Below are 15,267 nucleotides of genomic sequence, written 5' to 3' on the forward strand. Positions count from 1 at the left end.
CCCCTCCTGAGATCCAGACACTCACTCTAATTGTTGCTAAAGGTCAGTGGATTTTTAAACTAAATAGTTGGAACTGGAGGAAATCTGATGTTCGTCATTGTTTATTTTACCACATTATTTGCCCGCATCTGTGGTTTTTTTGTGTTTAGACTAAATTTGTTCATTTTCCTGCTCCGTGAATTGTATGGATCTTCTTAATGTGAGAATAAGTACATATTACTGAATTGCTTGAATACCACTTAAAAATACATAACTGTTCTAAAATCTAGAGAACTGAGTAAAACAGCCTATGAGGAACTCATCTACTTGTTATACCTTCATGTAATTCTTGACACAGTAACATCTCCACACTCAACATCTATATTGACACTTTGTGCAAAATTCAGCCGCATCAAAAATTATAACTTGCCTGTTGCACGGGGACCTCTACCCAGTGCTCTGAGGTCCCCGAAATGGAAAGGAAATCCAAAAAAGAGGGGCTGTATGCATACATACAGCTGATTCACTGCTGTACAATAGAAACTAACACGACACTGTGAAGCAACTGTACTCCAAAAAAAAATTTTTTTAAGTTATAACCTGAAACTGAGCAGAAAGAGTGTCTCCTCCTCATTCCAACCAGGTCCCACTGTCCTGGTAGTGGGGCCATATTCTGAGCTCCTGGCAGATGGTGACTGTTCACACATCTATGTTCTCTCCAGGAGAAACTCGGTCCTTAAGGAGGAAGGCATTGCTGGGCATCCTGTAACCATCGCCCCCGAGAGTCTTAATGTGTGTTCATTCGGGTCAACCCTGAGCCCCACATTCCAGCGCAAAACATAGACATTTAACTCTCATCAGGGCTTCCCAAATGGCACTAGTGGTAAAGAATCCGCTTGCCAGTGGAGGAGATGCAAGAGACACAGGTTCAATCCCTGGGTTGAAAGATCTCCTGGAGTAGGAAATGGCAACACATTCCAGTATTTTTGCCTGGGAAATCCCGTGGACAGAGGAGACTGGTGGGCTGCACTCTACGGGGTTGCAAAGAGTTGTACATGACTGTGTGACTGAGCATGCACACACACACACACACACACACACACACACCTCTTGTTGCTTGTGGCAGTGACGCTCAGTGATGATGCCCTGAACACTGAGTGGATAATACTGACCACAGGTCCTTGGGGAAACACAGTAGGATCCTGGAAGCCTCTGGTTACAACATTTTCACCAACCGATCAATATGTAACCTGTTTAGAGACGCCTTATTCAATACCTATTGCAGATTTATCAACATTGAACTCACAGCCAACAGTACTGTAATTCCTGCTTGAATGTAGTCTCTCTGATAAATGTATTTTCCTCACAAGGCATATCCCAGCCTCCTTTTTGTTTCATTTTAAAAAACTGAATTCACATATGTATCAATATAAATATTGATATATATTATATTATTTTCAGATTATTTTCTATTACAGGTTATCACAAGATATTAAATAGATTTCCCTGTGCTATAGAGTAGGTCTTTGTTGTTCATCTGTTTTATATATAGCAGTTTTTATCTGCTAATCCCAAACTCCTAATCCATCCCTTCCTGATCCTCTTTCCCTGTGATAACCATAGTTTTTTGTCCATGTCTGTGAATCTTTTTTTGTTTTATAAATAAGTTCATTTGTATCATTTCTTTCAATTCTACACATAAGTGATATCATATGATATTTATCTTTGTGTGACTTACTTCACTTAGTATGGTAATCTCTAGGTCCATCCATGTTGCTGAAAATGGCACTATTTCATTCTTTTTTATGGCTGAGTAATATTACACTATGTGTACATACCAGATCTTCTTTATCTATTCATCTGTCAATGGACATTATGGTTGCTCCCATGTCCTGGCCACTGTAAACAGTGCTGCTATGAACACTGGGGTGCATGTATCCTTCCGAATTAGAGTTTTCTCCAAATATATGTCCAGGAGTGGGACTGTATAATCATATGTCCATCCTTCCTGAGCTCAGGAAGTGCAGTGCACTTGAGGACATTTTAAGCAGCAATATCGCCAACACAAAGAACAAAAATGTGGTACGTGTGCCACTAACTAGTGTCCTGTTCACAGTCTGAGCTGAACCCAAAGGAGACCTGGTCTTGACCTTCCTCAGCCGCACATGCACGACTGGTAACTCCAATTTCCTGCCACTCCTCAAGGGTGCACCAATGACCATGAAAGCGCTGTGAGCGTCACTTGGGGGTCACAAATGAATTTTAGCAGGTAGATGAATTAACAAACACAAAACCTGCCAATGATAAGAATCAACCTATTCTAAAAAATTAAACATCCTTTTGTATTACCAACTGGAGAGTAAATTTCTGGATTTTGGAGCCATGTTTACTTTTGTTCTCTGTGGTATTGCCAGTTCTCAACATGTTATTTATAAAGAGTAAATGCCTCATCAATATTTGTCAAATGACTGAATGCATGAAGGAAGGAATGAATCGACACTTCCTCTGGCCCCCCACTCAGCATAGGTCTATCTTCCTGCGACAGGTGGTCCCCAGAATTAATACAGGGGACTTGTTAATTCGGATTCTTGTCGGAGCATTACATACAGAGTCCAAACAACAGCAAAATTCTGGACCACAAATATATTTAATTCCCCAGGTAACTACCCCCCACCCACCTCCTTCAATGCAACAAGTCAGTGTCTCATTTCCAAACAAAAATCCAAGCCCAGCCCCATATCCAGAAGCCTGGCCTCTGGCTCCCTTTGGCTTGTGCGTGGGCCCACGAGAGGCCTTTACAAATGCCCTGGCTGCTGAATATTTGATGAGCAGCATCTGACTGAATGACAGAGAACCCTGCCACCTACAGACAGACGCAGCCCACCAGCCCCCATCACATTGTCAGCTCCTCTGATGGACAAGTGTTTGCTTCACTCTCACCTTCATGAACAAGCAGCCAGCACAGCCGGCATGCACGATCACACCTTTCCAATAAGCTGGCCGTTGAATGAGCCTGGTGGCAAAGAGATGATTAATCCTCACCTATTGCACAGTCCGCAAGCAAGTAATTGAGAAACAGAGGAAAAGCAGAGCGGTACAACTTCTGGGACCGGAAGACCTGGTCCCGTAGCTATGGTGCCCATCGCTCTGCTGTCCAGACCCGGCCTGGCCATTAGCCCTTCCTCCACTTGCCTCTGTGTCTCCACTGAGATGAAGCGGTGATGGATCTCTGCGGCCTCGGAGTAGCTGGGTGTCTCTGGGGAGAGGAAGCAGGAACTTACAGGCTAATCGCTGCCTGGTGGTCACTCAGGGCTCATCTCAAGGATGCTGGGGGGTCAGGAGGGGAGTTGATGGGATTGCATTGAGTAAACAAATGGGTCACCTTCAGGAGCCTGTGTGTTGCTGTAAAACATGCCTTTTCTGTGCTCTCTCCTTTTCCCTGCAGGACCACTGCTGCCGCCTCCCCCATGGGACCCCTTCCCCCGGAAGCACACAATCCTGTACTGGAGTATTTTTTTTTTCTTGGTCAGCAAAACAGGGGTCAGAATTCAGGCTTCACACACTCTCTTGGCCAGGACCCTGTGTCAGAGGCTCTTAGATGACCCGCCTTTAGTGACTCTCTCTTAGATGTCTATACACAACATAATCTATAGAATGAGATAAAGAAATGTGAATGGCCTTTTAGTCAACTCATGATAAATGAATAACTTTTAAGCATTCAGAAAAAATATCTTTGGGATCCTCTTCTCTGCTGAATGCTGAGAAAATATCCTAAATGGTGTTTGCAGTACAATAACCGTCCACTTACATTGTCACAAGGCAGCTGATTATATGCAAAAATCTCTCCACTTATTTTCACTCTGTATTAATTTTATAATAAAACCAGTAGAATGTGGGAAATGCCTGGGTTGGTAACTGAATTATTTATTTTAGAAGCTTTCACTTATTGGATCAATTTTTTTTAATGTTCATTTCAGGAATTATTCATGAACCTCTGTGTGTTTCTCAGCTTCCTTTTCTGTAAAATACTATGGATTCCTATTTCATGGGGTGTTGGGAGGACTCAATGAGGTGTAGAAAGCTTGGGGGAGCTGCCTGGCGTCTGCCTGCATATGTTACCTAGTGGTTCTTCCAATTAGCAATTAGCACTGCTTGAAACATAAATGTAAGTCTTCATCTGAAAGGGTTCTTTTGTATGAATCTATGCAAACATACGTGGGTCTGTTTAAGAGAAATAGTTACACGCAAAGCAAAGCCTAGACTCTAACAAGTCAATCCATCAAAAATTAGTCTCGTCCAGACTGTGAAGTAAATCAGCTTCAAAACTGAAGCAAATGGACTCCAGATACACAGAGAAGCAAATCAAATCAGTTGAACCCTTTCAAAGAGAAGATACATTTTTCAAGTAAAAGGGATGACCTCCTCCTCTGAGCTCTTTAACCATTTATTCAGCACAAGCACAGGACACAGTATCCAAGAACTTAACTCCACAGCAGATGACTTGGTGTTCTGTCCAGGACCAGCAGGTGGACTCAACATGGGGGGAAACCAAGACCCTGGGAACTGAAGCAGGCTGCCGCCCAGGATCACGTTGTTCATGCACACCCTGTGCTATTTCTTAGTGTCCAAATGCCCGGGACAGCGCTGATACCGGGCACCAGTGTGTGCCCGTCAGGTGAATAAGCAAAAGAAGAGTCATTTCCAGCTTGAATCAAACTGACATCCAATTCAGGCCCCTCACCCACCCCCGACCTTGTCATGATGAACAGCACCTAAATCACAGGTGAGGTCATACTGCAAATTTGGTTGATCACAGCCAAATAAAGTGCAAAGTTAAGGACTTCTGAGAACATCTCCTGACTCATATAATAATATGACCCCATGTTTCCTGAGATGAGAATTATATGTGTGCCTGAAAGTTCTGTGTCACTGAATGCTCTTTGCCAAATTCAAAATAACCACCCCCCAAAAAAGAAGAGATAAAATAACCTAAAAGTCTTACCATTAATTTATTCAAAATTCTGGTAGCATTCTGTTTGGTTGAGCTAATATTGATAATAAAGCACTTACCCCCAAATAATTTGCTCAATTAAATATTTCCTTGCCTTTTGTTTTATGATGACATAATAAACCACAGTAATAATAAGCTTAATGGTATAAAGAGTAACTGTGTTTTTAACAAAAACCAGATGCCAGCAGTTTAAAATATCTGCTACTATTTCCTCTCTGACGTCTAAACACAGCTTTACAAGTTACAGGCCACTCTGCCTCTTCACATCAGCAAATGCAGCAACATTTTTCTTTTCTCAGGAGCCTTCAGTGACTCTGGTAAAGTGTTTCCTGGGTCAGAACATGAGGATGAGGCCTTCTGGTGATTACTTCACAACACACACACACACACACACACACACACACACACACACACACACACACACACACACACACACTATCCTATGATGATTACAATTTCCTCTTAAACTAGGACCCTGTTCAGAGCTGAAGAGAATAAAATATTTTTCCCTATTATTTTCGAAAAACTTTAACAGTTTACGAAAATGAACCTGACCTGCTAAATTGCTCACCTTTGTCCTCAAAGCACAATGAAGCCTCTCTTTGACCACCCACCTTCTAATGCTATCCTCCTCCCAAATGTTGAAAGAGATCCAAATTACAAGAAAAAGACCTTTTTAATGACTTTTGAGTCATTGTAAACATAAGCAAACACAGCAGGGAAATTGCTACCTTGCTCAAAAAAATACAGAAAAGTTATGTAGGAAAAAAAAAATTTAGAAACCCACCCCTTTAACAAAAGGAGAAAATCTTCTCCACAAAAACCACATGTTGAAAAATATTTGGAGGGCATATCCTGCAAGTTTGGTCCTTTTGGTTTCCTTTGGCAACCTGACTGCCTCAGCCAGGTCGGGACCCTCATGTGAGCTTTACCTGCTTCAGAAGGACCTGGCTTCCGGGACTGAACAGGGAGACCTAGGAAGACCCACCCAGGTACCCAAAGCCCTTCCCTCCCCTCCACCCCCAGGGCTCTGTTCCCACCTATGAGTCATTCAATCTCAGAGAAGGTTTCTGGTGACTGAGGGTCCCTGAACCAAACAACAGCTTTGCAGTTAGAAATGATTACCCACCATAGACAACACTTGTCTCCGGTCCTTCAGTATGTTTGTGTGTGCATGTGTGTGTGTGCACGTGTGTGTGTGTGAGAGACACAACATGTCACCTGTGAACTGATTAGATGCTGATGCTTCTAAGATATGTTCACTGCAGGTCAACGACTAGTATTGCCCAAAAAGCATTGTAGTCTTGACATTTGGAGAACTCCTTCTCAAATAGCCCCCAATAAGTAAATGATTTTCCCCAAAAAAAAAAAAAAAGAATGGAGAAGACATTCTTACCCTCCCCAGCCTGCAGGAGAACTAAGACAAGATGCTGGCAGGACTGAGCAAGGAGACAGAGTGATTTACAGCAAAGGCCACATCCCACACCAGATTGTGGCTCTCACCCCAGACCCCGGACACTTGACTGATAAAGTAAGAGCTGTCCTTGCACGCAAGGATGTAAATAAAACTCTGTTGAAACCAACCGAAAAAGACTCGGGACTCTGAACATCTACAGAACCAAAATCTAAGAAGGTATGATCAGGTGTGTGGAACCAGACGGTGAGACCCAGCCTTATAGCGGAAACACTCCCTGATCGGTGGAGACTGGTGAGGTAGGATGGGAACTAGTCAGGAATCTAGACTGTCCTAAAAGTGACTGAGTCTCACCAATCTCCGTGGCAGGAAGAGAGTGCAATCACACCAGCCCTTCACCATGCAGGTTCCTAGCTGGTTAAGTGGATTTATAAGCCAGTGGGTTTTTTCATTCCAGAGAGAAGGGGGGTTCCTGCCATTTCAATCAATCATTTTCCACCCTCTAATTAAATGAGGTCATGTGTAGGGAGCACTCACCACAGCTCCTGACACATAGGAAACTGACCTGCTCTTAGCACCCTCAGTCCCCAGGCCTCTGAAGACACACCACCTGACTCTCTGGTCTGGGCCAGGTAGGAGTCGCCTGATGGCTGTGGTCAAGACTTCAGGTAGATCGAGCTAATCAGTACCTCCTTCAGGATGTTGCCTTCTGGTTCCCCCATCTCACTCTGCCCAACGTCTTAGTGTCATACATCCACGCATCCATATGAACCCATCACGGAAAGATGTTCCATTTTTTGTCACTCGGGTGTATCATCCAATAAATCTTAAACCTCCTCAATGATCATGAGGCATGACCTTCAGGCACTGTTTTACACTCAATACTCTGGGTTTTGTCTTTTTTCTTTTCTAAAATTGATATAACTAATTCATCACCAGTTTTTTCCCCATCAAAGTTGACTCAAAATACTATCACATCAGACCCACCTTAAAAGGACAGTGACTTGCCACCATGGAGCCTGCAAGCATGTGTGCTAAGTCACTTCAGTCGTGTCCAACTCTGTGTCCCTATGGGCTGGAGCCCTCCAGGCTCCTCAGTCTGTGGGATTTCCCAGGCAAGAATACTGGAGTGGGTTGCCCTGCTCTCCTCCAGGGGAGCTTCCCAACTCAGGGATTGAACCCATGTCTCCTGCATCGGCAGGCAGATTCTTCACTACTGAGCCACCTTGTAAGTTACTTAAGGCAAAGTCCAAAGGAGACCGCAGAGGATTAATCTGAGACTGGTTTAAAGAAATGATAGCATCACTGGAACAAGTCCATGGCTTCCAAACACAACTTCTTTGACAGAGCTACCCTTCAATGAAACACACAAGAGCCAGCGTGCTTGGAAGACCACGACAGTGAAGAACCATGTTTTCTTCTCATTTTTATTCTCTACAAACCCAAACACGGTGTTTCGTGAAGGGCAGTCTTTCAATTAACATTTGTTGAAAGAAATAAACAATCACACTCAATAAGATGTATTTTCTATATAATACCCACGTGTCATCAATCTGCACTGAAGCAAATTAAAATATCTCCTCTCAACAAACCCATATCATCTCTCCAGATCCTTGTGCCCAGGGCCTGGTTAATCTATCAGCCAACAAATATTTATTCAGTGATTAGGCTTCCCTCTGTGCTTGCAATACTGAGAACAGTGTTCTGTCCTGGGCACGGGTCAGACAACACAGGGGTTAAGAGCATGACCACCTACACAGCACCTGTATGTCCTGGCCTTGTTAACAAGAAAGCCTGGATATCACACAATTCTTAGCTGATATTTAAAGAGCACTAGGAAATATCTTGAGGTTAGGACTAGCTATGAGAATGAGATTTCTAAACCCAGCTCACTCTGATATTCAAAGTAATAACATTATCCTTCAAAATAACAGTCATGTTATCATCAGTCAGTGTGTGCTGAGTATACACAGTATACGGACTTTTACATCTCATACATTTTACCACTTATGTTCATCCAAACAAAATACCAACTGTTCCACCACAATGGGGATATGCATTATGCATAGACATAAGGAACTTAATACATACACGTCTAGTTAAAGAATTTAATATCTCATCAACTTGGAATATTTGGGCCACCTGAAGTTAACTACATATTAGCTCCTATTTAATGGAGTGAAGTCTCAATTTAAATGCAAAGCCCACTGCTAAGTAAACAGCAAGCGAACAGCAAACTGGCCTTCCTTCAGTATCTTAGGCTACAATAAAATCCCTAACGTTGTAAGGAAAGCATACATCATTCTGATTTCTTCAATTATTCATAATCCCCTGACCCCCAGTAAATCTAACGTAGCATACATCCCAGGACCTACTACCCCACCCCCAAGCTTCTGTCTCCAGAGGAGAGACAGGTGTGAGTGATCAACTGTCCTGCGACGTTTGCTCTCGTGGAGGCCGAGGGGAGCAGAGGACAAGGGCTGAGTTCCTAGATGCCAAGAACTCTAGACTATGAAAACAAATGCACTCATTCATTCATTCTGTAAATATTGATGGACGGACGGCTAGACACCAGGCGCTGTCCCCGGTCCTGGAAACACAGTCACGAACAAAAGAGCAAAACCCTTGCCATCTTCAAGATGGTGCATAAGGAGGGACTCCATAAATAACTGCACTAAGTGGGCTCTGGCTCAGCCTCTGGGGAGACCTGAGTGGATGGGGGACAAGGAGAATGTCTGAGGAGCTGACAAAGTTGGGAGGATGGAGATTCCCAGCCCAAGGAGAGGGGCTTCGCTGAGACCACCCTGAGCCTGAACTATACTGACATCTGACTCCTGCTGAGAAATCCAAGGAGAAAGAAGGGAGAAGCAATTTGCACACTGACTTACTAAGAGTTCCCATCCTCTGAACCCTGACTGTGTGTTGTATGTGGGGGGGGGGGGGTGTGCATGTGTGCATGTGGGGGTGTGTGCATGTGCGTGCAAGTGTGTATGTATGTGTGCATGCACACATGTGTGTAGACATGTGTGTATGTGTGCACGTGTGTGCATGCACGTGTGTGTGCCTCTGTGCTGCAGAGGCCCTGAATGGCAGGCAAAGCAGATGCCCATGACACTGGACCTTCCTACCCATTTGTGAGAAATGTGTGTGAACAGTAACTTGAAAGGCCGAATGTGTGTGACCCCGAGACTTCTGCAAAGACACACAGTATCACCCCTCCAGGTCCACCAGGTCCACCACTGTCTGTGTGGATGCCACACAGGCATCTTCCTGGACCATGTGACTTGAACCCTGGACCACAGCCCTGCTAGAAACGCCTGGGCTGGGTGCCTCCAATCACAGAAGTAGAACCGCCAGACTGTGAGTCCTGTGAGTTAATAAAGACCATGTGGGGCCTCCCTCCCTCCAGTCCCTGTGCGATTCCAGACACAGCATATAGATAAGGTTGTGAATCTCAGCCATGTCCCTCGGCGCTGAAAGATAGGAAGGACGGGAGGACAAGACACACAACCCCAAGCCCTGCCCCCGGGTACCAGCTGGAAAGATGCCTGCGGGCTCCCTCTGAGCTGCTGGTCTCCCTCTGAGCTGCTGGTCCCCCTCTGAGCTGGGTGGGGTGTGTGCGGGAGGAGGCAGACACCTGTGTGTGTGTGCAGGATGCCGTCTGTGTTCTGACCTGCAACACTCCGGGGATTCAGACATTTCTTCCCATACACAGAAAACCGCTCTGCGTGTCTGATCTCATCCTTCACCTCTATGTTCCTGACCGTGTCATCCCCTCTGTGCGTGGGCAGAGATGGTGGGCCACGTTACACATGCCCACCCCCACAGAGACTGAGGCCCTGGGCAGAGCAGGGCTGGGTCACTTGGGAAGAAGCAAAGCCAGGCGTCATGACTGAGTGTGACAAGGAAACCCCGTGACCTGGTTCCAGATAAAACAAGGGGACACCCTGACAGAAAAGCAACAGATCATTTAATTGAGGACAAACAGGTACTCATTTCTAAAGCACTTAATTCTAAAGGTGAAACCTTCTTTCTTTAATACATGAGCTCCCAGCCATGAGGTAGGAGTTGCCTGTGTGTTACCATCTTGGTTCCAAGGCCAGAAGCTATGCTATCTAAATGTCTTTGTTTATGATGGACTCTAGGAAGGAGGCTGCAGTGGGCGGGGTCTCGTAAACAACATATTTTTGGTCTGATAAGGATTTGTATAGACTCACATTTCTCTAGCCCTTCTTCACTGTGTGTATTAAGATTTAAGTGAATTAGAAGAGCTATTATTTAGATTCTTCCTAAGGCAGGAAAACCAACAGTGCATCTGCAGTCCTAACCATCAGGATGAACAATCAATTTAACAGTTGGGGGAGGACAGGAAAGACAGTCATGATTTACTACTCTGTTTACACCAGGACTTTACTGCTTTTCCTGAGAAGTCAGCACTGTGAGCGGGCACCATGGAGCCACGGCCATTCCCATGTCAAGCCTGACTTCCTGTCCTTTGCTATAAACACAGGGCCATCATTCTCACCTAAGACGTGGGGCACAGTTCTGATTTCTTATAATGGCATCGTTTCAAAAAAACAATTAATTCGATTAACTCAGTGCAGTTTAATTTGTCTCTTTGTGGAAGAACTTCAAATCAGACCAGCTTCTTCATCGGAGCCTCAGGAAAGAGAGTCACTATTTCTCTCTACGCCTTCAGGTTCCTGGAGAGCATCGGGGAAGGAGCTATGGGTTTGCAATCACACGCTTGAAAAACTAGCACTAGAATCTGTGTCTTTCTGTACCTGACTGGAGCACACGTGACAGATCCCAGCTATGAAGCAGCCACGACCACCAGCTTCCTCCCCAGGCCTCCTCCTGCTCCTGTCCTAGCTGCACTTCCCACCACCTACTCCCAGCACAGAGAACCTATAGATCTGCTTCATTTTCATGACCACACGTTGAGTTCCAGAACCTTCCAGACCCTCTGCAAACCTACAAATGCAGGCCTGCCATAGAACATGTGTGGGAAAAACAACTGCAAGTGACAGAAACGCATCACCATCAAGTGCCCCAGCTCCCCACTGGACCGGCATCCCTCCCTTCTGGTAATAGCACCCCAGGGACCCCCAGATGCACCCCGCCCTGGAGCAGAGAGCCAGGGGCTCTTACCTTGCATGGTGGCTTTAGTCGGTTCCGAGAACAGGGGGATGAGCAGGAGGTAGATGAGGTAGACAAAGGAGAGCCCGTTGTACCGGAAGGCGCAGGCTGTGGGGAGAGAAGAGGGCGTTAGTGATGGTGATGGTGGCCTCGGGCATTGTGGTGTCTGGCGGCCACACAACCCCAGCCATCTTCCCTTAGGAAGAAAACACAGCCGCATCCATCTGTGCCCATCATCACGCGGAGTGTGGTGAGAATTGGAGAATGACAGTGCTCCCATCACCTAGCCAGGAGGCAGCACCAGCACCCCTGTGATAGGCACGAAACCTGTCACGGATGAAAAGCACTGCAGAGACGCAGGGCAATGGGCTGTGAGCATGTGAGGTGTTCAGGGGAGGCTGTGGGTAGAAGGAGAGGTGAGAATGAAGGGAAAAACGAGAGAATAAAGTCTTTGTCAAATGCTCTGCGGCCGAGCTCGACCCCAGTTATCTCAGGAACCCTGTCTGACAAGGATGGGCCCCCAGGCTCAGGGACCCACTCACTCGCTGTCCATTGAACAGATTCACAGGATGGAGAAGTATGGGGATGAACATTCGTCAGAGAGAATGTGGAGCTGACAGCACTAGTCCCTGACCACGTCGGTAAGAAGACATTTCAGGCAGATTACTCTGGAGACACGTGCCCAGGACACACGAGTTCACGTCAGTGTCAGCTCACACCAGCGTTGCCCCGAGTCAAGCCTTATCTGTGCATTACCTCTCTCTCTCACCACCCTCCTTGCACAGATCCTGTTTTTATTCTCTCTACACAGGACAACGCAGCAGGAGTAGGAAGCACGGCCGGGCTGAGGTTGGAGTCTGTGAACCCGTCCCGCTTCTGTGTCTCCATCAGGAAGTCTGGCAGCCTCCACTCCGCATCCTCACCTGTCTGACTCATCCCCAGGAAACCCCCAGGGGCTCAGGGGGCCAGAACCTTCCTCCCACAGGATGCTTGTCACTGTTTTGGTTTTATATAACCTTGTTCTGTAAGGTATCAAATCGTTCACACTGGAAATATGTACACTGAGGACATTCCCAAACACTAACTCTGAAGAGGGATAAATGAGCCCACTTCTGGGTTCTCAGGGCAGAGCCTTTAGTTCCCATTATTTATCACAAAGTCCCAAACACTTAAGGAGAGGCAAGGACGACCCAAGGAGGGTAGTCAGTTCAATCTCTCAGTCGTGTCCAACTCTTTGAGACCCCATGGACTGCAGCACACCAGTCTTCCCTGTCCATCACCAACTCCCAGAGTTTGATCAAACTCACGTCCATGGAGTCAGTGATGCCATCCAACCATCTTATACTCTGTTGTCCCCTTCTCCTCCTGCCTTCAATCTTTCCCAGCATCAGGGTCTTTTCTAGTGAGTCAGTTCGTCACATCAGGTGGCCAAAGTACTGTAGCTTCAGCATCAGTCCTTCCAATGAATATTCAGGTCTGATTTCCTTTAGGATTGACTGGTTTGACCTCCTGGCAGTCCAAGGGACTCTCAAGAGTCTTCTCTAACACCACAGTTCAAAAGCATCAATTCTTTGACGCTTAGCTTTCCTTATGGTCCAACTCTCACATCCATACATATGTGACCCCTGCTCCCATGAGTGGGCTGAACCTGGGGCTCCGAGTGACCAAAGACAGTGAAAGTACCAGGATCCCTCTTGGGGGCTTCTATCCTGGGTAGCCCTGGCCCCTGAGGGGAGCCAGCCACTGGGTTGCAAGTTGTCCCAAGGAGAGGCTCCAAAGGAAGGAGCCGAGGTCTCCAGCCAACAACCAGCCTGCACCAGAAAAGGAGATGGGTGAGCCTAGAAGAGGGCCTCACAGGCTGCACCCTGACTGACCTTGACTGCCCTGACCAACTTTGACTGCAGCCCATGAGAGCCTAAGCCAGAGGCGCCTGCTGAACCTTCCTGGATTCCCCATTCCCAGAAACTCTGCAGCAGGGTTTGTTGCTTTAAGCTGCTAAATGTTTAGGTAATTTGTATGCAGCAACAGATGACTAATACCCAAACTTTCATTAAAAAAAAAAAAAAAAATCAAGCCACTTCTAAAACTCCTTCGTTTATTTTTGTCTGAAATTATCCAGTCTGATTGATGACAGTGGCCTAATTGCTGACTTTTCTGCTTTATTTTATGTGTGAAGTTGCCACCCAGGAGTCACCTGAGCTTACGGGCAAAACATGCCTTTGAGCTTGTCAGCAAGGCACAGTCAAGCTAGAGAAGCCTCAGAAGGTAAACAGCATCGCTCTCTTACCCAGTGTGATGTTGTCGTGGTCCACGACCTGGAATCACGGAGCACACCCCCTGCCTCTGTAAAAAGCTATCAGATGCCCGTACCTACACCTCTCAGGGGCCACGCAGGCACCTGGAACCCTGTCCTCTGCCTCGGGGATTTACTGTGGACACCACAAGTTTTTACAACAGAGATCAAGTTGTTCTAGGGGAAAAAAAGTCTTCACTCTAGCTAAGAATGCACTCTTTCCCACTATTTCTACCTGGTCAACTATCCAAAATTATATTTGAAGTTCCCTCAAAGAATAACAACAGGAATTTTCCCCAAAAAAGACCTCCCCAAGCTTAGAGAGCTCACAATTAGAAACTGCATGATAACAAGTTATCAAGTAAAGAGCATTATCAACATTAGTACAATCATTTAAACTATAGACAACTGGACTGGTCTCATTAACAAATTTCATTTTCTAAAGGTGAAAACAGATAGACAGTTCAGGAAAAACTCTCCAAGTAGTAGAAAACATAGATGTAACTTAGACAACTTAATCAGTATAGAAAGGGAGAAAATCTCTTGCAAATGTGAAATTTTTAAGATGGCCACATAACTTATAAAAAATACTTGTGTTGCAATGCACGTGTACCAGTTTACAATGTATTACATGATCACAAAGAGATTTATGCACACTCTAACTTCCACAATAATTGAAGGTAATAACAGACTATGTTACTAAAAATAAGTATCCTCAGAGCTGAATTTTTAGCAAAAATGTATCCTCTCTTCCTCCACACCTTTCAGCAAGGTCAAAGAGGCCCCCACCATGAATCGCCTGCAAGATGACTGAGCTTAAATGTTTAGAACCTCCATCTCAACTAGGTACATTCTAAATACTCCTTAATGGCCTTAAAATGCTTTGTTTATTTTAAGTTGCCAGACCAGTAGATACACATTATTCAGAATAAGCAACTTCACTACCAAGAGACAAAACAGTGCTGTCAGGTCAATGATTCTAGAACTTCTTTTTGTGTTTATACTTTCAATAATTTCCCTTCTGCCCTCTGAAACCATCGATGGCTTTTAAAAGGATCTCTTCTCAAAACCATGGTGATTTTATAGAAAACAGTAAAGACAAGAGAAACAGCTGCAAAGTATTTACAATGCAGCAGAAAAAAAGCCCAACAATTGCAGATTTTTCCTAAGGAAGCAAAACCATCAAAGAAATGAGACAGGAAAGACTGCCAAGTCACCTTATTCATTGTCTGTTTGTGTAAAATTCTTTCCCCCAGGACATACTCCTGTGTTTTACATCTGGTGAAACTTATAAATGTCACGTGGTGATGCTTTAGGGCAGCTGACAGGCAGGACAAGATCACTCTCTTCCCTCTTCCTGTATCTCCGACCTCCACATCCAGCAGAGATCTGGTTCCAAGTGCTTCCTTCAGAAAGTTGCAGAAATGAGTT

The 15,267-nt window shown here is 45.3% G+C and overlaps 1 protein-coding gene across 3 annotated transcripts in view; it reads right to left on the bottom strand.

Annotated features, from left to right (window-relative positions):
* PIEZO2 (piezo type mechanosensitive ion channel component 2) overlaps positions 1-15,267 on the bottom strand; it is a 246,335-nt gene that overhangs the window by 193,371 nt on the left and 37,697 nt on the right. For all 3 annotated transcript variants that reach the window (XR_010662900.1, XM_065932593.1, XM_065932591.1), the window contains exon 2: positions 11,556-11,651. Coding sequence is in view for 2 of the 3 variants with exons in the window: in XM_065932593.1 (XP_065788665.1) it covers positions 11,556-11,651 (96 nt within the window). In the remaining variant the exon portion in view is untranslated. The remainder of the gene's footprint in view (positions 1-11,555; positions 11,652-15,267) is intronic.

This window comes from Muntiacus reevesi, chromosome 4, assembly GCF_963930625.1.
Source record: "Muntiacus reevesi chromosome 4, mMunRee1.1, whole genome shotgun sequence".
Classification (NCBI taxonomy): Eukaryota; Metazoa; Chordata; class Mammalia; order Artiodactyla; family Cervidae; genus Muntiacus; species Muntiacus reevesi.